Here is a 19,611-nt window from a genome sequence, read left to right on the forward strand (position 1 = left end):
CTTTATAACTCTGATTTCCAGTAGGCCTACGGTTCAGAAAAATTGGTTTGCACATGTCCAGCTCGTGTAAGTTAATCTACATGCTCAACTGATCCTACATTGGTTCCCCAAGCAGAGTTTTCTTAAAAACACACAGAAGCATTTCAGTGTGCGACAAAACGTTCCTCGGGAATAACAGGTGAGTATTGTGCTGTGTTCTTCATCTCCATCTTGTGGTTTTAACCGGTACTGTTCCTCTATCATTTAGTAATGCCATCACACTGCTGGAAATGCCAGTAGTCAATGCCTTGGTGCTGAGCTTACATAAACACAGTCACATCAAATCAATCGTAAGATAAAAAGGGACCACAAAATAAAACAAGGATTAAAAAGAACAAAAAACGATTTAAAGAAATGTACAATAACTTTCAATTATAGCAATAATTACACATTTCTGCAATTAAAGGAAAAATACTTCTTTAAATGTTACATGATGAACTCGATTTAAACAATACCAATTTCTTACAAATGTCTAAATCCCCAGACGTTCCTCAAACCCTCCACCAGATGCTCTCAGACTCTGGCTTATTGTTCACCTGACACCTCCCACCCACACTCATCAGACCTGCAGACTTACCTTCCCACACACCTGTTTCCAATTCATTAGCTCTGCAGGATTAAACCAGACTATTTCCACTGATGGCCTTCCCATTTATCAAAGTGTGTGCTTTTAACTTGCTGCCTGCCTGTTTTGAAATATGGATTTCCTTCCTGATACATTTGATGTTTTTTATACTCACCTGATAATGATTTTAGTTTTCAGCTTGTGCCATATCTCTTTTTTTCTTATATCATCAATTAGTCAGGCCGGCAGCAAAACAGAGCATTGGAAAAAGAAGAAAACACCAAAATGAATAAATGGAACTCACCGGCAGTCGAGATGAGGGTTTGCTGCTCAGTCCTCAGAGTTCACTTGTCTCAGTGTTCCTTAAGTACATTGAGGTAACACCATACCTAGTAAGCTAAATTCTTCTCAATTCACTCTGTCAAGTTGCCAGGGTTCCCTCTTTCCGGTCTCAAAACTCCCTCCAAAACAAGTCCCTCCCCCTTTGTTCCCCAGGCCGTGCCCCCTTACACCTAGAGGGAACAGCTCACCTGCTTAGTGCCTAGTGGGAGGAGTCAAGATCAAGCAGGGGGAAGAGGGAACACACAAGAGGAATGAACTGGAAATAATGTCAGTTAAGTATCAAGCATATCATACAACTCTGGTCCAAAGAATGCCCATGTCTCGTTTATTCAACCAGTTTTATTTTACATTAAATTAGGTTATATAGTTAACTGCATAACACATCATTTAACAGGTCATCAGTGGTGTCAGACATAATACTACTCGAGCCAAGTAAAACAGAGTGATAATAAATATCAGTTCATACGTGTTAGGACTTATCGAGTGCAACATACAAAGAGGGGAAGAAAACTGACAAAGGCTGACGGAGGAAGAAGCCATCAGCTAAAGTGTCCTTCATAATTATTTTAGTGAGTCCCCAACGTCAGAGTCCAAATGACTCCCGCTTCTCTAAAAAGCACGCACCCAGGGAAGGATTTACCCAAGCATACATTGGGATTTGTTTGTGAAGCACTGAAATTGCCATGCCTTGGTAATTCTCCGTCATGATGTAACTAAATATCAGCCAGCACACTCAAAAATAAAAAAGCATTCAAAAGTATTCCCTCGGTGCGTGATTGAGGAGTCGGGGTTATGGGGATCTCTGGGGCCCTCTTCAGCTCCCATTGAGCATAATCACCAGGCCTTTTCTCCAGCATCGATAAACATTCAGGCAAGATAACCGATGACCTCTTTCAAAACGTACACATTTTAGTGCTGACATACAGTACAATAAATGTGCCTGGTTACAGAAGTCATATTTAAACTTCTACTGTTCATACCCGTCTATTCTCTTACAGCTGGTCACCTAGAGAGGTATTAAATAACTATTAGCTTCTGAGGAGATACAGAAAAAAGCCCTTCAGTGCTCCCGAACATGCAGAGAGGAATGTTGTGACAGTTTGCAGCCAGCCCAATTTAACAATCTTTATCTTAATACTTAGAAATGCTAGGCCTCTGAATCATTTACTGATTAAGATTAATAACATAAATAAGACATAAATATCGCCGGCTCCAGGCCAGATCAGAACATTGGTTTACACAGTTTGAACATGAACTCTTTTGTTTTTTTAAGGCCTTTTTGTGTAGGTTTTTCACCATTATGCCAAAATGGATTATAGTTGGTTCATACAACTGTCCCTTAAATTTCAAGATTTTGGTCGAATGAACCACCATCTTTAAAAAAGGTTTCAAAGTCCTCTGCACCGCTTCTTCCCTGTACAGTGTACTGTACAGTTTCCAGCTACAGGGTCTGCTTTAACTCATATGCCCTACAAGTTAAAGAAACTAGGTCTAGAGTATTTACAAGGCACCAACACTCAAACAACATATGTTGGAGAACTGCTATCCATCCCTGTTGGGAGAACCACATGGGAGAGTTTACCGCAGGTGTCACAGGAAAGTACACAAAGCTGACTCTTCACACCTTCGAGCACTTCTAGTGTTGTCGTACATATCAAACACGACAAAAAACGTTCTACTTCAAATGCTAGGAATAATTAGCGACTACTCTCCGAGCGCCCTCTGGTCTGGAGCGCCTGATCAAGCAGCTAACATCTCTACGACAGACGCACAGATGCAGCAGTGTATGCTGGTGTGCACATGGAGATGAGGATGGACACTTCCCTGCATGTGTCGCTGTGAGGTCTACACATGTGAATGGCAGGAAGAGGAGAATGGTGAAGAAGAAATGGCAGCTTGACCCAACCGCATGGAATGACTTGAGGAAAGTATGTTAGGAAGCTTAGAGTCTGATCACCGTCCTTCATTGTCCAATCATCTGTGCAGCTCTCTCCTCCTCTGCATGATGGATGTGAATGTTCTAGCTGCAGAGTGGGTGATTTTGATCCGTCCAACTCTTCCTAAGGAGTGTTTTAGGTCTCTGGGTTGGGGGTGGCTAGCAGCGGCACATTGTCCCTCCTCCTCCTGCCCAGCGGGGGGCGCCTGTACTGCTCCCCGTCTCCCAGGGACTGCGGCAGAGGCTTCCTTTTGCTCTCGGGCAGCAGCAGGATGGACAGCACGGCCAGCAGGGCCAGGGAGGAGTAAACCACATGGTGCAGGAAGTACCCGTAGTGGTTCCTCAGGTCCATGAGCGGGGAGCTGAGGCGGCCCACGCAGCCCAGAGCCAGCACTATGCCCACACCACTGCCCCTGCACACGCGCACACGCACACACACACACACGCACACACAAACTCATGGTTAACATCTAGGTGGATGATTTGTCTTGTAACGGCTTAAAACATGGTCATACGGAGTTTAAACATGTGTATTGTTGCCCTCTTGTGTATTTCTTTAAAAGAATAGTTCAATATTTTGAGAAATGCAAATCTTCAGTTTAAGCATGTCTTTGGACAACGCAAGGCTAGCCGTTTCCAGACTTTATGCTAAGCTAAGCTAACCACCTCCTAGCTGTAACCTCATATTTGGCAGACAGACATAAGAAGGATATCGAATTTCTTATCAAACCTCTGGAAGAAATGAAATATGTATATTGAAATATTCAAGTATGGCTTAAAGAAAATGAACTAGTGGAAATTCCCTGAACAGGCGTTTCCTCTGTTCCAAAAGATGATGAGCTAAGCTGTCAGAAAGTGACCCCTGTCAATGAAGACGTTTCTCAGATGTCTTAAAACGTCTCTTCATTACTAATAGATACGGTGATGGAAATGTACTGCATTTTTCATGTCTTGATTCATTCAGCATGAATCGGTTGAGCAGGCTCATTTTTAACCAGAACAAACACTCCTTATCAGATATTTTTACTAAACTAAATAACAAGGAGAGTGTTGTAACTTTTAAAATCAGTGTAGCGGTGTTACCTGATGACAGTGGGCATGATCTCTGCAGTGAAGAGGATGCAGAGGGAGGCGGTGGCCTGGGAGGAGAAGAGACCCAGCACTGAGAAGACTGTGATGGCCGTCTCACTCAGATCTAAAAGGGAGGAGGAAGGACAAGCATCAGCGGCTGGGGACTACCTAGTTGAAGTGCAGCACTATTGAAGATACATCACGCTGCCCTGTTGATATGAACTGATTTACAACTCTGAAAATATTCTCTACAACTTCCAGACTGCTGTAATTAACAGTAGACACAGAAAGCGGTGAAAAGAGGTGACCCGAAATACACCACCACCCAGTGCTTCACCCCCCCCCCCCAGCATTTGATGCATGATTAAAGCTCAGCACCTGACACAGCTTTGACATTGCTGCCACTGCAGTGTCCTACATAAACTGGGTGTCATACTCATGTTCAGCCACAAGGAGGAGACTGAGACAGGCAACTGTGAGAGGGTTTGGACATCATGCTGAGGAAAGACAAAGCAACTGGAACATAATTTTCCATGAACAGATCTGACCGGTTTGCTTTGGATCAGTTTCATAATGCATGAAACCCAACAGGTTAGAAGATCTTAAATGACCACATCTATCAAGCTAACTTTTACCTTCATTCCAATTAGGATAAGAGGAAGTCACTTTGTCACCCTAACCATGTCCTGTACAGCTACATCAGAGAGTCCCGGGATAGACTGAAACACTCTATCTACACTCTAGATGTTGCTTTCTTAAATATTTGTCCGTGTTGATGTTGCATCATGGTGTCATACAGACTATTAATAGTTCTCTTCATCCGTCTCCAGGTTTATTGGCAAAAACAATGTCCTGCGACTAAAGCCTGCTTACACTCCATGAGTCCCAGGAGGATCAAAGAGGCCAGCCCCGTCATTGTCATGGCGAGGAGCAGGATGCCACGGCGACCGCACCTGTCTACCGTCGCCCAGAGCAACAGCCAGGCGCCGCCCCCCGCGCACACGGACAGCAGGTACGTCCAGTAGAAGCTGGGGGCCGTGCCTCTGACGTCGCCTCGGAAAGAGCTGTAGCAGTGACTGATGCCGTGAGAGATGAATCTGAAGGAGGAAGGAAGGAGAAACAAAGAATAAGCTGTCATTGTTTATGAGGAGTTATTTATAGAAAAGGGGTAATAATCAGTCAAAACACTTTGAGGATGAAATAGGAGAGCAGTTCCTCTTATAAAAGTGCAACGCAAACTAAAGTGGAAACTGCAGCGCTGCTAAATTACTGTCACGAGTGTGGGATGACTTACGAGGTGAAGCCCAGCACACACAGGTTCTTCCAGATGTTCCTGCTGTGGAAGAGCTCGGGGTAGGACAGGTGGGGGCGTGAGGAGTGGGCCGGCTCTGAGTCCAGCTCTGCGGCAGTAAAACAGGAGTCATTTACAACAACAGACAGAGAATAATGACCTGACCTGGATTCTCTTTGAATCAATAGCTCACTGTCAGTGTTCATTTATGTTCAGAGAAACATGTACAAGAGGACATGAGTTAAACCAGTGTGGTAATCTCTACTTGTCAAACAGAGGTTGTTAATAATAGTGAAATAGTTTGCATCTGTTGACATTACTTGTAGCGGTGAACTATGGGGGCAAGTAAAACCAATGTCCCCAAATGTATCTCATGGCCCAGTGAAAGTCCACCTCAGATCATTGTGTCTGCAGGGCCTTATGCCTTATTCTAACTCCATGTGTCTTTAATAAATCATGAATTGTAACTGAGCATCATTACCTGCTCTGTTAGTGCCGTGTGTGATAGGTTCATGGTTTTTGATATGCACTGCATCAAGTAACGTATAAATAACGCACACTTCCTAAACTGAACCCAGCAGTGATGCAGGAAAATGTAAGCTGCTTTCTTTCTGTGGAGGAGAATACGAATCTAAACTCTTCACACACACACACACACACACCTGTGAAGCTCTCGTCGTCCCTCAGGTCCCGGTTGGAGTTTCTCCTGTCGGTGAAGGAGTTCATGTCTGCAGATCTCTCTGACAGAAGGAGCCAGCGAGGAGACTCTGGAAACACCCCAGGAATGCTGCAGAAGAGACAAAACATATGAGCGGCTCACGCTTTGACCTCTGCTGACCTTTCACCAGCTTTATAACCCACATTTGCTTCTTGCTCCATGGAAAACAAATGTAGGTTGCACATTAGCAGAATTCCTTCTTAATCCAGCTTTATTTCCAAACCTGCAATCTACTGCTAGTAATCATACTTTAAGCTCTAATAAATTTGCTTTGAAGGCTAATCTTGTTACAGATGTCCTAGAGGGACCAGGGACCTTAAACAAAGTGCTCCTAATGCATTCTGACATGAACTGAAAGCTTCAGTGTGACGAGAGCATTGGAATCAATACCATCCTACAGAGCTTTCAGCCAGTCAGCTGGCATCAGGACACTTCATCAAAAGACTATCAGGTTCCTTCACTCTCCTGTCTCCCCAGTTTCACAGGGAAATAAAACATGTGTCCATATACAGGTACGCAGACGAGAAGAACATTGAAACGTGAAAGGAAAGTACTGATGATCAAAAAGCTACGAATTTCACAGGAAGCTTACAAACAAATAATCCTACGCAGCTACTCGTACCCGTAACTGAGGAAGAGTGTGAGGGGGGCGGCGCCGGCCCCCAGCAGGCCCCTCCAGGACTGGCAGCCCAGGGCGACGGCCAGCAGCAGCAGCTCTCCAGCAACAGTCATCAGGCCGGCCAGCATGGTGACCAGCAGCCTGAGAGACGGCTCACACAGCTCCAGACCTGAACGTCACACCACATCATTACTGACCTAATGTCAGTTCACTTTAAGTCAAATTATCCAAAAAGGTTTTCTCCTCTCCCACACAACAGGCTCTGAATAAAAGCTGTTTGGTTTAGGTTTGTAAATTGTAAGAACACAACTTAACTTACTCAGATGTTACAAACTGTACTTTTATTTGTGTGATTTCTCCACTAACAATGAATAAAATGTTGAAACACTCACGTGTAATGTACAGAATGAGGTAGACTCCAGCACTAGCTGCCGCCAAACAGAAACGCATGACGATGAAGATGGAGGGGTTCGGAGAGACACACACCAGCACCCCGAACACCACCGACAGGGTAAGAGAGGCCAGCAGAGTCTTAGACCGGCCCAGCCTGCAGGGAAAGGACACACACTTTTAACAAAGACATCTGATACTTGTGGATTCATTCAATACGCATATTGCTATTTGAAAGTAATTTGCATAATAAAAAGAGCAATTCATAAAAATCCAAATTTAGGTAAAAACATAGAACCGAGATTTGCAACAGCAATAAATGATCTTGTAAGTGCTGATTACGCAAGAGCAAAAACACTTCCCATGCTTAAATATTAACAGCAAGAGCGTGGAGAACAGAACATAGGACAACAGTCTACTGCGAATATAATAGATAAGAAACACTGTTAGAACTGAACCACCTTCCTACATTTATGTAATATAGACAGCCTCTCATTTTTGACTTAATACAATTTTAAGATTTAAATGTGTAACATCACCTAAGTGTATCGTCAAGACTTTGGGAACAGATGTTGCAATCACAAAAAAAAGAACGATAAATAACAATATATGAAAAGGCATTTTCACCTCAGCTCACTTGCTGATAAGTAAATGTGATGATTAGCCATTTTCCCGCTCCATGCAGGTGCAGCACTTTATATCCAGCCTGCAGATTACCACTGTCCCCTTTTCTCCTTTGCACCAGGAGGCAGCAGTAATTCACCAGTCTTCACAAACAGACGCTAAGCTCAATTGGTCAGCAAATTGATGAAGGCTGTTAGCTGATTAAACTGGCATCCTCTCCCTCACAATTCCCCCTAAAAACTGCTGCTTCCCCCTTGCGATGTTCAATCTGACAACACAGCAGGCTCAGGCTGGAGCCATTATGACAATTATCAGAGGCTGTGACTAACGCAGACTGCCGTGCACTATGCCCTAAAGCTAGCATTATAATGCACTGCACATTCATGAAGGCACTATCTCATGCTCATGTATAGTAAAAGGTGATGGAGATCCATTCTGTGGTTTATCTTGCTTATCTTTAGGAAATGACAACTGGGCCTCTTGGTACTAAAGCTATCTTATTTTCATTCTGCAGACTGGACTCTGTACTGTACTGTGTTCATGTGTCTGTGTGTTGTAAGGTACTGAAACTGCTACATAAAGAGAAGTGATTACAGATTGAGGAACAAAGGGATTAAACAGCACAGATGTCTGCAGAATAAACTATATTGGAACATGTCAGTGTGTGTGTGTGTGTGTGTGTGTGTGTGTGTGTGTGTGTGTGTGTGTGTGTGTGTGTGTGTGTGTGTGTGTGTGTGTGTGTGTGTGCATTACCTGTCAGCGGCATAGCCCAGGCCAAGACAGCCAGTCAGGATGCCCAGGATGAAGCACACCTCTTCCACTGGGACCAGCCAGTACTGACCACACACCAGATCCCACTGGACCCCACACACACACACACACACACACACACACACACACACACACACACACACACACATTAAGTCATGAGGAAATCATGCCGCACATTATTTTCCTTTCCAAGCATGGGCTTTCTACCAACATTTCTGATGATCATGTATTAAGAATGCAGTGAGTGTAAAGACTAAGGTGCAAGGTGAGGTGCCAAACCAACTGTATGTTCTGTGTGTCAATGACAGAAAAACATTGATTGAGAAGCATAACCACTCACTTTACACTTTACTTTTTTACACCAAACACCAATAAAGTAATAAAGTAAAGACGACTGTACAACAAATTAAGCAACACACACAAAAGTGGAAAGCTCACACTTAATTTGCGCCTAACTGTGAAGACGTGTGTTTGTGTCTCCCTGAAGAAAAGACCAGTAGAAGCTCTTTGCTCACAAAAGAGAGTTTGTAATGTGTCGCCTTCCTCTCTTTCAAAACACCACGGAGCATTCACATGTATTGTTAGCTTGAATTACTCATGAAGAAATATGCCTTTGGAAAATCAAAGCAACTTCATTAATCGTTGGGATTCAAAAAGGCAGCTCAGCTCAAGGCTTTCATTTAGTCAACATAATATATTGCTACGATTCAATAACTTCACAGAGATAGAGCAAGAGAACACTTTCATACAGCACTTATACCTCTGTGCTTTGATCAATATTTATGTGTTCACTTGGATCACAGAAGGCTGAGAGAATGATGCAATACAAAGCCATGAACCATGACACTATAACAAAGTAATATACAACTCAAATATGAAAAAATAGTATTACTAGTATAATTAATAGTAGTACTAGCAGTAGTACTAGCAGTATCACATGCATTAACTGTGTGGCTGTACTGCTTCTACACTTAAAGTCAGAAAGTGTGTAAAAAACCCTCTAAGTTTTAATCACATTAAGCTGACTCACTGATTTGCATTAACAGCTGAGCTCTGCTAATGTCTGCAGCAAAATGATTTTAATGATGTAGAGAGGGGAGCAGAGGGCCGGTCATAAAAAGGCCTTACATAATACTGTAGGAGCCCGTGCACAGAAACATAAAAGCCTGTCACATAATATCAGCGGGCCTATTGCTGAGGCGCGGAGCCAGTGCACACCGGGCGAGTAAAGGGCAGCAAAACAAAGCCCTGTGCTCACAGGGAGGAATGCAGTGCACAACAGGAAGAGGTGAAATGCAAACACACAGGTTGGTGTACTCCTCAGACTGGTTCTACAGGTGACGCTCAGTCGTCATCAGGTAACGTTGCTCTGGGAGGGACTGAAACCCGCAACCATGGCAACCTTTAACATTTCTCACTGGGCCTCACCTTGGCTGGGAGATAAGCTCAGCCGAGACTTTGCCAAATCATGTTCGGTTGTTATTTTCCACTAAATGTGTCATTACTCAGACGCTAGACAATAACAGTTTTATATCAGAGCAAATGAAACACTGCATTACGTTTTCACTTGAAAGGAACAAAATCTTATGATATATATAATTTTGCATTCCCTTTAGGGCCTAACAATTTTGCAAAATCCATCTGAGTGTGATTATCTTTCACTGATAACGCAATTGTGATACGAGTCACGAGATTGGAGGGAATGTTTGAATTAGTATACTATTTTTTAATTGTATAAAACAGATTTCTTTCTTTAAACTGCGTATTATAATTCTGGGGTTTCTGCACAACACAATAATTCATTCAGCATAGTTTTTGGAAAAATATAGTACCGTTAAATACGTATTGCATTCCAATTAAATTCAGAATAGAATATAGTTAATTTATTGGATAAAACATCTATTGAGAAGGAGTTGTGTTAAACCTGATGAGTGTTCCATTAAAACACTGCCATTAAAAGCAGTCCTGCTTATTGATTTTCAATATTATGTAAATTGGCATAACGATGACAGGAAGTGTCCGTGCATCAGTCCTGGATCAGCACGGAGATGCAAAGTGGAGTTTGCCTCTCGTGCAGCGACACAGTATTTCTTGATGGAGGAGCAGCTGATCAGAGCGCCTCCGGCTTCCTGCTCAGAGACTGCCAGCTCAGCACGGAGGAACAGATCCTTATGACAGCAAAAATACTTTCTGAGCTAAACCTGATTTAAGAGACACAATATGACAGTGTCCATGTGCCGCTCAGTACGCAGTACAAGGGGAGGACGAGACTGTAAGCATGCTATTTTTCTGCGTGTCTATAAGAGAGCACAGTTTGCTTCCCTTGGCAGTGTTTATGTCTCCTCAGCTTGCTGCAGTGCTGTGGGTGGATTACCAGAAAACTGCCCTAATACCACGGACTATAGGGCTGGGTGTGGTCCCCACATCAGTAGGCACCAGAAATATAAACAGACACACAGTTTCAACTCAGTGACCTGCCTCCGTGGCTCTGCTCTAGACATTAACAAGAGCAAGCCAAGGACTCTACTATTGAATTAAGCTATAGGCTGAAATGCATGCTGACTCCCATCTATGCAAGTTAAACAAGCAGTGTACAAAGTGACACGTTAGTGCATCAACACAGAATTGACTTGCAGTGTTTATACCATTGTTTACAGTACATACGGTATAATGGTCATTCTAATACATGTACACAGAAGCTGGTTTCTTTCATTAACTTTAACAGCTAGGAATGTGAAAATCAGACTTACATCTATAATATATTATATATTTAAGAAACATGATGTCCAGTAAAAACCAGAATAGATTGTATACACATGTCTCAATTGGAGTCCTCCTGCAGAGCTTTCACTGCTTAGTTATGCGGGTAAGAGGAAAATATAACATATACAGGGTTATTATTCAAACCTGAAGAAATTCCTGCTGTTTTTTAGGAGACAAAATGCGATTAAAAGCTAGGATCATTTCATAGTGACTAAATATGTACCCTTCCACTGTAGCTTATCTTCAACCTCCTTTCTGCTGTTTAAAATAAGAGAACTAAGTTTAACAGAAACACAATCGAGACATTTCTATGGACCACTCTTTCGGTTCAGAAAGTACAAAACTGACGCAACTCATATTCCGAAGCGCGACCTTTAAGATTAAGATCATTTGTTCATTCATTTAAATACACTTTCTATCTTTCCTTACTCTCAAGAGCAGGCGTTGTTCTTTTTAAGTTAAATATTAAAGAAAAACTTCAGAAATCAGTCAAATCTGTCTCTCGTGGCCCTTTCGGTTCCACTCAGTGACATAGGTGAAAACAAACATTTCTGAATGAGTCACCGGGCATTCTTCAACGTGGTTTCACAGCCTTATCGCCTTGTCGAATGGAGGACAAAAGGTTAGTCGGATATTCAGGTGTTTTCCAACAAGCAGCTAATGTAGCGAGTGTGAAGCAGAGGTGAGGAGCTGACTGATCATGAGTATTTCTGTGGTGCAGCAGCGATGTGTATAGAACAACAGCATCATCCTGTCCTGGGATTCATTTCTGACAACAGTCTCATATGACGACCTCACACGCAGGCACTACGCACATCACAGCAAACAGGAGCTTTGTGTAGGAAAATGGTATCAGGGATCACCCAAATCTCTGACTTTTTTTTTTTTTAAAGGAAGGAGTTTTCAGAACAACTCATGTCCCCACACAAACCTTACAGAAGCAATTAAAGGCTCAAGGATCTACCGTACTAACCAACAGCATAAGACTTTTTGTCCGACTAATCCGAAAAATGTACAGCTTCAGTTTAGCAGGGCATTGCAAGAAAGGAGGCTGCATGCTCAGCAAGACCCTCCCGCGGATAACTACTGTTTCAGCGTTTTAAGGATCTAAATTCATACATAAACAAAAATGTGAGCCCCCCCCCCCCCGGACCGAAAGGCAAAACAGTAAACTATGCTAGGACCATAATGACAGGGTTAGAGCTTTACCTCTGTAACGATGTTGTTCCTCAGCCCTTCCGTGACGTTGTAGTCCCAGCCAACCTCGCAGTCCACCACCGCTGAATGGCTGCCGTTGACGTACTGCTTACAGTGAGACAGCCCCCCGCTGTCCCCAGGTCTCCCTCCCTTCTCCCAGGGCAGGGAGGCGTTCAGCACCTCGGGAGATGGTAAGGGCCCCGGTAGGTGGCAGTGGTGGGGTGAGGAGAGGGTGATGAGCGGGTCGGAAGACAGCAAGAAGGCCAGGAAGAGGTTGGGCAGGATGGAGAGAGCAATCAGGACTCGCTGCTTCTTCCTGCCCAGAGCCAGCACCATCACCTCACCTGTGGGAGGCAGGGAGGGCGGGGCGGGAAGGGAGGAGGAAGATGGGGCTGGGGAGGATGGAACAGGGGAGGAAGGTAGGGATGGAGGGGGAGCAGGACATGGGGATGGGGAGACGAGAGGGGGAGAGTCTGGGGATGTCATCGTTGGTTGTTAACAGGGAGAGACGGTTGGTCCTCAGGTAGAGAGACGTGGAAAAACTGTGAGGAAAGAAGAAGAACACAGGTTTACTTTATAGATTAAACAACAGAATATGCTGCTCCCAATGTAGAGTCCCTGTATCATGCTCACTTACAGTACTAGTGACATAATGGCATTGCTAAGATGCTAGGGTGTGTAAACCCATGTGTCTGCTGGACCAAGTGTTGCACGTCACTTGAGGAGCGACACTGATGTGAAAGTTCACAGTAAGGCAGCGTTCTGGCCCACACTTGCAGACTAAGAGGGGACACACTGGAGTCCTTTCACAGTGAGACTACACTATTTTAAAAACTGAGCAAATATCTGTCCACACACTTCTACTGAACAGAAGCACAATGTGCCACACAGGAGGAGGTTGTTTATTTAATCCAATTCTGTGCATCCACAGAGAGTAAATTTAGCACTGGGGTTATGAGGTCATACCTGAACACTTCTCATGTAACCACTGGAATGTGTGACCCAATTTCAGACTAAATAAAAGAGCTGAGATGATGAGTATATTCAAGGCTGGCTGTAGCCCTATGTCAGAACCAATGATGTTTAAATACCGTTTCTAAAACTCTAGCTATTTGGTTTTCAGCTTTTTAAGAAATCAAAGCTGACTCCACTAAAGAGGGTGTGTGCTGTCAAGTGTTGCTATCACAGTCAGTAGCCTTTATAGGAACATGAGGAGACAGAAGTGGACATGTATAGTTAAAAAGGTTTGTGGTTAGAGAAAACCCCTGAAGTGATGGGTGTTTTCAGGGAAGAGGGAGCCCTTCCCTCTCTGTATTATAGCAGTGTTCCCGGTTGAGGGCAGGAATGTGAACAGCCTGTGCTTTCCTCTGTCGGTGCACATGGTGCTCCTCTATCAGCCAGTGTTGTTGCCTTGCAAAGGGCCAGGAAGTCTTGCAACAAAACAAAAAAAAAGGAATCCCAATGGGTTACATAAGAGCTTTTACACGATGGGGTGACAAGGGACGTGGGAGGAATTAACACCCAGGCGCTGGCTGGCCTCTGTGAAGTACAAACATGAAGAGAAAGAGGCAGTGTGAGGGGAATTACATTAAAATCATAGGGAGTGGAGGGGACTCGAACCAGCTTTGACAAGACTAACACCAGCTCCAAACACATGCAGGGTCTGCCTGTCTTAAGAACAGACGCATACTGTTACATACCCTTTGAAGTGTTGTCAAATGTGAGCCAAAATGCTACTGTCCGTTGTCTCTTCCAAGCGCCCAACACATTGCGGGGTAAAGGGGAGTACTTTCACCGCAGTCACCGTGTCTCCTCCGCCTGGTCTGTCATATGGTAATACATGTCCGCCTCGGAGAAGTGTCGTAGCCTCTAATACACACCGCTGCTGCCTTTGACACACGCAAGGACACCGGACTCCTGTTAGCCACTTTCACATGAGATGATGCTACTGCCCTCTCACCGTCGCTCGTCAACGCTGCTGTTCAGTCCATTTCTTCTGCCTGCCGACATTACAGCAAATAATTAAATAAGGCATAATTGTTTCCGACATCATCTTAAAGGGGAACGTGTCGTCGGTCAGCCGGTCACGGACAAAGAGCGGGTGGAAAACTGCATTGGGAGAAGCCTGTTTATAGAGACGAGCAGCTGGCGGCACACTTCGACAAAACTCGGCCAAAACCGGCAGAGCGACGTCGCCTCGTCTCACTGCTGCCGAAGATCGTTTATTATGAGTTGGTGTTTCACATTCTGCTTATTTTGTTCATGTAATTATTGACCATAGGGATGAAAATGGTTAATGTAAGTCTCTACATTCACCATTTTCGTCTCTATGATGGAATAAAGGTGTATTTAAAGCATTAAAATAGGGAAACATTTAACTACATTCTTGATTAAAAAGCCATTAAACAAAAACGAGTCTGAGTGCTAGAATATAACAAATTTAGGTGAATAGGCTAACATGAAGAATTATGTATTGTATGTATTACTAACTTCAACCAAACGACCATGTACATTATTGTCTTACTTCAATTGAATATTTATTCAATGTTTTTGTATTTATTTAAAAAACAAAAGGCATGACAAAATGATGAAAAAATAGAGAAACGTAAAATGTGCATAGAAAGTTTAATATGAATATAGTGCACACCTATATTAGCTAAAGCCACAAACTCAACACTTTGCACCAGTCCAAGAATAAACAGCAAACATTAGGATGGTATTTGGATAGCAGAAGAAGAACACAGATGCATGGGTGGAGTGGGATATCTGTTATGTATAAAATATCTCTGCAGAAGGCCTACTTGTATTCTCTTGCCGCATGGTGGAGCCATAAATCACAGACCAACACCAGAGACACCTCACCTCCATGGTCCAGGCTGTTGTGGGTTTGATCTTTATCATGAATTTGAAATAATCACAATGTCATTCTTACAGGTGAGAAATGTCACATATTTTCTGGGTGTAAAACATCACTTTTCCGTTCGGCCGTATCCATTACTCTTCTTTGTAGGTCAATAAGGTTTGCTACGGCCATCACTGGTATTACATCCATGCCATCATTACTAAATAGCTTTTATAGTGTTTTTTGATACTTTTTTCTCTATAGTTTGAGATATTATTGATGCTCCTTGAATGTACAGTAATAACATACTATTTCATGAACAAAGACTTGACCACTGGTGTCTGTCAACCATTTGGGAATGACCGCTAAGCTACACTTGATGGCACTAGGCCAGTTTGTTTCACTAGTGTTGCAGCAGCCAATAGTATAAGGCTTTGACTATCAGACCACACACACATTACTGTAGATATGAACGTTGTAGGTCATCAAGAGTATAAACAGCAAGAGTCCTAAAAAAAATACATTACTTTAACAAAAGTTCATCATTTGGGTCAAGTGTCCCAAACACTGCATAACAATGAGGACTGAAAGATGTCGAACAGAACCTGTACTATTCTATTCTACTCTGTTTGTTCTTTCAGTGTCTTTATTTTATTGTGTTATGTCTTGTATAACTATGTTGCATTGTTGGAGGTTAAGAGCTCGGGACTTGCCATTTCTACACGGTAGCTTGTGTGCATATGAATTTGAAAAGAGACAAAGATACTTTAAAGAGACCAAAACAACTACAAAAACACACAAAACAAGCTGCAATGAATCAAATATCAACACAGACATACAGCAACTATGAAAAGGGGTAAAACAACCACTGACAACTCTTTCTTTTTATTTGATTATGCTGTTACCATCGCTGGAAAGTTTCTTATATGTGTGGTAGGAACTTAAAGTTCAGAACACCAGGCATCTGACCGCAGAGCCATACAGCGGAAGTGCTGAAACAGAGGAAAAGTGTTTGTTTCCCATATGAGGACTGAATGCTTGTACGTGAATATAGTTCATGTCTGTAGAGAAAAGTCTGATCACTTTCTTATACTGCAATGAAACAACTTTAATGGACCGGAGCAGTGAGATTGGAGCTCTTCTCTGGGGTTGTGGTGGGGTTCATATGGGCTGCTGCTGTTGAGTAACATGGTAGGGATTAGGTGAAATACGGTCTTTCTTCACTCTGTGGAGATGTTGCAGTCCTGGGACCACAGATTACCCCACACGACTCTGTGGGACATTTCGACAGACACAGACACACAAGAAGTCATTGTGTGCTGCTCTACACATGTCCTTTGTAAATGTTCTTAACTCCTTATTATAAGAGAGATGAATAAATAATCAAATATCTGGCAGTATAGTGCTCTATCCAATGATAACATGCAACCACTCTAAAAATAATAGTCCATCTTCCTATCATGAAAATGATGATCAGAGTTTCATACAGCAGATTTGAAGTCCCATAATATGGAAATTAAGTCCAACTTTTTCTTGGTCTAGGGGTATTTTCAAATGCTTTTGAGCAGTCACTGTTGGTAGCTTACAGATACTGATTGTCCATGCAGATCTGCACTTTGTTATTAACAGTAATGACACACCCTGGGACTGTATGTGATTAGTTAAGTTAAGAAAACAGCACATCTAACAGTGTGGGCGGATTGAAGTATGTGCTTATCATCTGTTCAGTTCGGTGAGTTAGATAGTAGCACCATAATGTTTTTAAGAGTAACAGTCATTTGCAAAGTGTCCACATTGACAGAGTTATATTTTTCATAAGTTAAGTACTGATTTATTAACATGAAGAGTTGTCAAGGTTAGGTCAATCATGAGGCTACTATCAACATTTAACCTAAACTTTCCAGTAATGTCTCTTATCACAACAGTAGTTTACATTTCCACATAGTGAAGTAAAAAGTACAATTCTTTTTTAACCTACATTTTGAACATTATAGTCAACAAAGAAACGTGTAAGTGAAACTGAGTGTGTGCTTCTTTATTTGTGTTATTACACAAACAATGTGAGGTCATATGATCCTTAATCTTGGTAAATGCAAAGGACTCCCATGCCGTTATATAATAGTGTTGAACATAGATTTACCAACTATTGCTCTGGGCAAAGATTTAAAGAAAAAAAAGCCCCCACCCCATCCTCTGTGTCCCCTATCTCTGTGTCCCTTCCCTGCCATCACAGCCACAGGAAGGCCCTGGCAGCCCGAAACACTGATACTATCTCTGTGCTCCGCATCTCCGTCCTCCACTGTGTCGAAATGTTGCCCATCCCACAAAGGGAAACCGCGGGGGAACAACGGTCCATGGCATGACGTCCGTTTCTGTGGCTAGACAACTTACGGTAAATAATGTGGTAGGTGCACACTTGTTCCCTGAAGCAGAATTATGAGAATATTAGGGTTATATCACAAGGTTTTCTGTGAGAAAGAGTGTTGTTAAAAAGTTCAGTGCAGATTAATGATGTATTTCAAAAGCATGTTGGGGAAGCAATGAATCTGCTTTAGTAAAAGGCAGCATCTGGCATCATTTGTAAATATTTTGGATGTCAAATTAGGATACCTAGTCAGATTTGTTAAATATAAGGGACTTGCAGATATAATAAAACATTTCATACAAGCTTAATTTCAATAATCAGTTTATTTAGAGAAAATCTTTCACAAAGTATTGCTATAACAATGCATGATTGTAAAAACACAGTCAACATTCAAGTTTAAAAACGAGTTAAAACATTCTTTCAAGTAATTCCACACGCACTTAGTGACAAAAGATAAGAGTATATATAGAGACATTTAGATTTGCATTCAATCCCCTACAAACCACAGGTAGTTGTGTAACCTTGTTAGGCAACAACATTTACAATCATCTCCGACAATGACAAGAAGTGTCAAGTGTATGATTGGGCAATGTTTTAAAATCATATAAAACAAGAAATCTGAAGAATGCACAGGGTTTCTTAAAGGCTCCATGAGAATGACTCCTGTCTTCTTGTGTAGCATAAGAAGCTACCACTGCATTTTGTTTTGCAACCCTGTGTTGAAAATGAATTATCTGAATCCTTGAATTTTAAATATGTTGTCTTCAGGAGGTTTAAGGATGGTTCATTTGGAATTTGTGTGCAGATTCTTGTGCATTCTTGCACTAATTAGGATTTTTTTTACATCAGATTTTAAATATTCTCATATTTTACCCCTTGCATACAGTTTATATACACTCTCCAGTCTCCTCATCCACAGTTCAGAATAGACAATGGCATCTACATTCAAACCACTTGTGACTGATTTACATTAGGACTGAAACGTTTCTTGTTTCAGGTGATTATTTCATTTATTTAAAAAGTCCAGCAAGCAGAGCATTATCCACACATTTTCACAAAAACCGAGGTCAGCAGGAAGTTGCATGGGGTTAAAACCCCCTTAATATGATTGGAAACCCCCAAAACCTTTGGGCCAGAGTACGAGGGTCGAATCCAGGCCTTACAGTGACACTTTAAATGAACTACCAACTGTAAAAGGACACAGGGCACTGCGAAAACTAACTTTTTCCAAGCCAAATTTGAATGCTGTATATATTTATGTTACGGATGCAGAGTTCCCATGTGCCCCCTAAGACTGCTGTCCTGGATCCTTCTGTGCCTCCACATTTAAACAATCCTGAAAATCTGCAACTGCAAAACCCTTCCTCTTCAAATGTATGCCTGCTTATTCTATACATTACTTTTTCACAAATAGATGCTAAATTCCGCAGAAGACATTTGGGGACCTGTCTAGACATTGATATTGAATCTGATTCCGATGAGTATTACAAATGGTTGTTCTAGATACCGGCCTCCCCTGCAGCCCCCCCCTCGGCTCCCTGCAGGTGCCGCTGTGACAGGATGTGTTTCAGAGAGTCCAGCTCCTGTGTCAGCTGTCCGATCCTGATCTTCAGCTTCTGGTTCTCCTCCTGCAGCTGCAGGGCCCTCTGCTGGGTCAGCAGGATCCTCCGGCGTGCCTTATCCCTGCTCTTCCTCACGGCCACGTTGTTCCTCTCTCTCCGCAGGCGGTACTCCGCACTGTCCTTGCTGATGCTCCTCTTGTTCACCGGGGTCCGGAGAGTGGGCATGAGGAAGGACGAGAAGTCCTGGAGAACAGGAACACAAGCAGAGGAGGAAATGCTTAGATCTCTTACACTGAACAGAAACTTTGGCTTAAATGAAGTGTATTATGCCAACAGATTTCACATAACTGCATTAAAGCAATCATATACATTTGAAATAAAAAATATACGGTTCAACTTAATATTATTGCTTTAACTAACCTAATGCATTGAGGGGGGTCTGTTGACATAATGCACTTGAGTAAAAGTAACAATACTGCAGAGTGAAAAAGTATTAGCAGCAAAATAAACTTTAAG

At 42.6% G+C, this 19,611-nt stretch overlaps 2 protein-coding genes across 2 annotated transcripts in view; both read right to left on the reverse strand.

Moving 5' to 3' along the window:
• Positions 1-1,248: 1,248 nt before the first annotated feature.
• Positions 1,249-14,494, reverse strand: slc22a17 (solute carrier family 22 member 17). Its single transcript, XM_063912792.1, has 10 exons — positions 14,027-14,494; positions 12,339-12,868; positions 8,349-8,452; positions 6,974-7,128; positions 6,585-6,750; positions 5,907-6,031; positions 5,248-5,353; positions 4,827-5,050; positions 3,966-4,077; positions 1,249-3,295 (listed from the first exon to the last, which is right to left on the reverse strand). The coding sequence occupies exons 2-10, from the start codon at positions 12,810-12,812 to the stop codon at positions 3,019-3,021; spliced, it is 1,743 nt and encodes a 580-aa protein (XP_063768862.1). The 5' UTR covers positions 12,813-12,868; positions 14,027-14,494; the 3' UTR covers positions 1,249-3,018.
• A 3,343-nt stretch (positions 14,495-17,837) lies between these two features.
• Positions 17,838-19,611, reverse strand: part of cebp1 (CCAAT/enhancer binding protein (C/EBP) 1) — a 3,791-nt gene continuing 2,017 nt past the window's right edge. Inside the window, exon 3 of the mRNA XM_063912936.1 lies at positions 17,838-19,338. Coding sequence (XP_063769006.1) covers positions 19,033-19,338 — 306 coding nt within the window. The 3' untranslated portion in view covers positions 17,838-19,032. The remainder of the gene's footprint in view (positions 19,339-19,611) is intronic.

This window comes from Eleginops maclovinus, chromosome 21 (genome assembly GCF_036324505.1).
Source record: "Eleginops maclovinus isolate JMC-PN-2008 ecotype Puerto Natales chromosome 21, JC_Emac_rtc_rv5, whole genome shotgun sequence".
Lineage (NCBI taxonomy): Eukaryota > Metazoa > Chordata > Actinopteri > Perciformes > Eleginopidae > Eleginops > Eleginops maclovinus.

What these genes read in the sequence shown, in the direction of transcription:
- slc22a17 (XM_063912792.1), bottom strand. Translation starts at nt 12,812, where the DNA reads ATGACATCCCCAGACTCTCCCCCTCTCGTCTCCCCATCCCCATGTCCT. An exon ending in GGACGACGAGAGCTTCACAG is followed by an intron (nt 5,354 to 5,906) that starts GTGTGTGTGTGT and finishes TTACTGCCGCAG; the next exon opens with AGCTGGACTCAGAGCCGGCC. An exon ending in CCTCCTGGGACTCATGGAGT is followed by an intron (nt 4,078 to 4,826) that starts GTAAGCAGGCTT and finishes CCTCCCTTTTAG; the next exon opens with ATCTGAGTGAGACGGCCATC.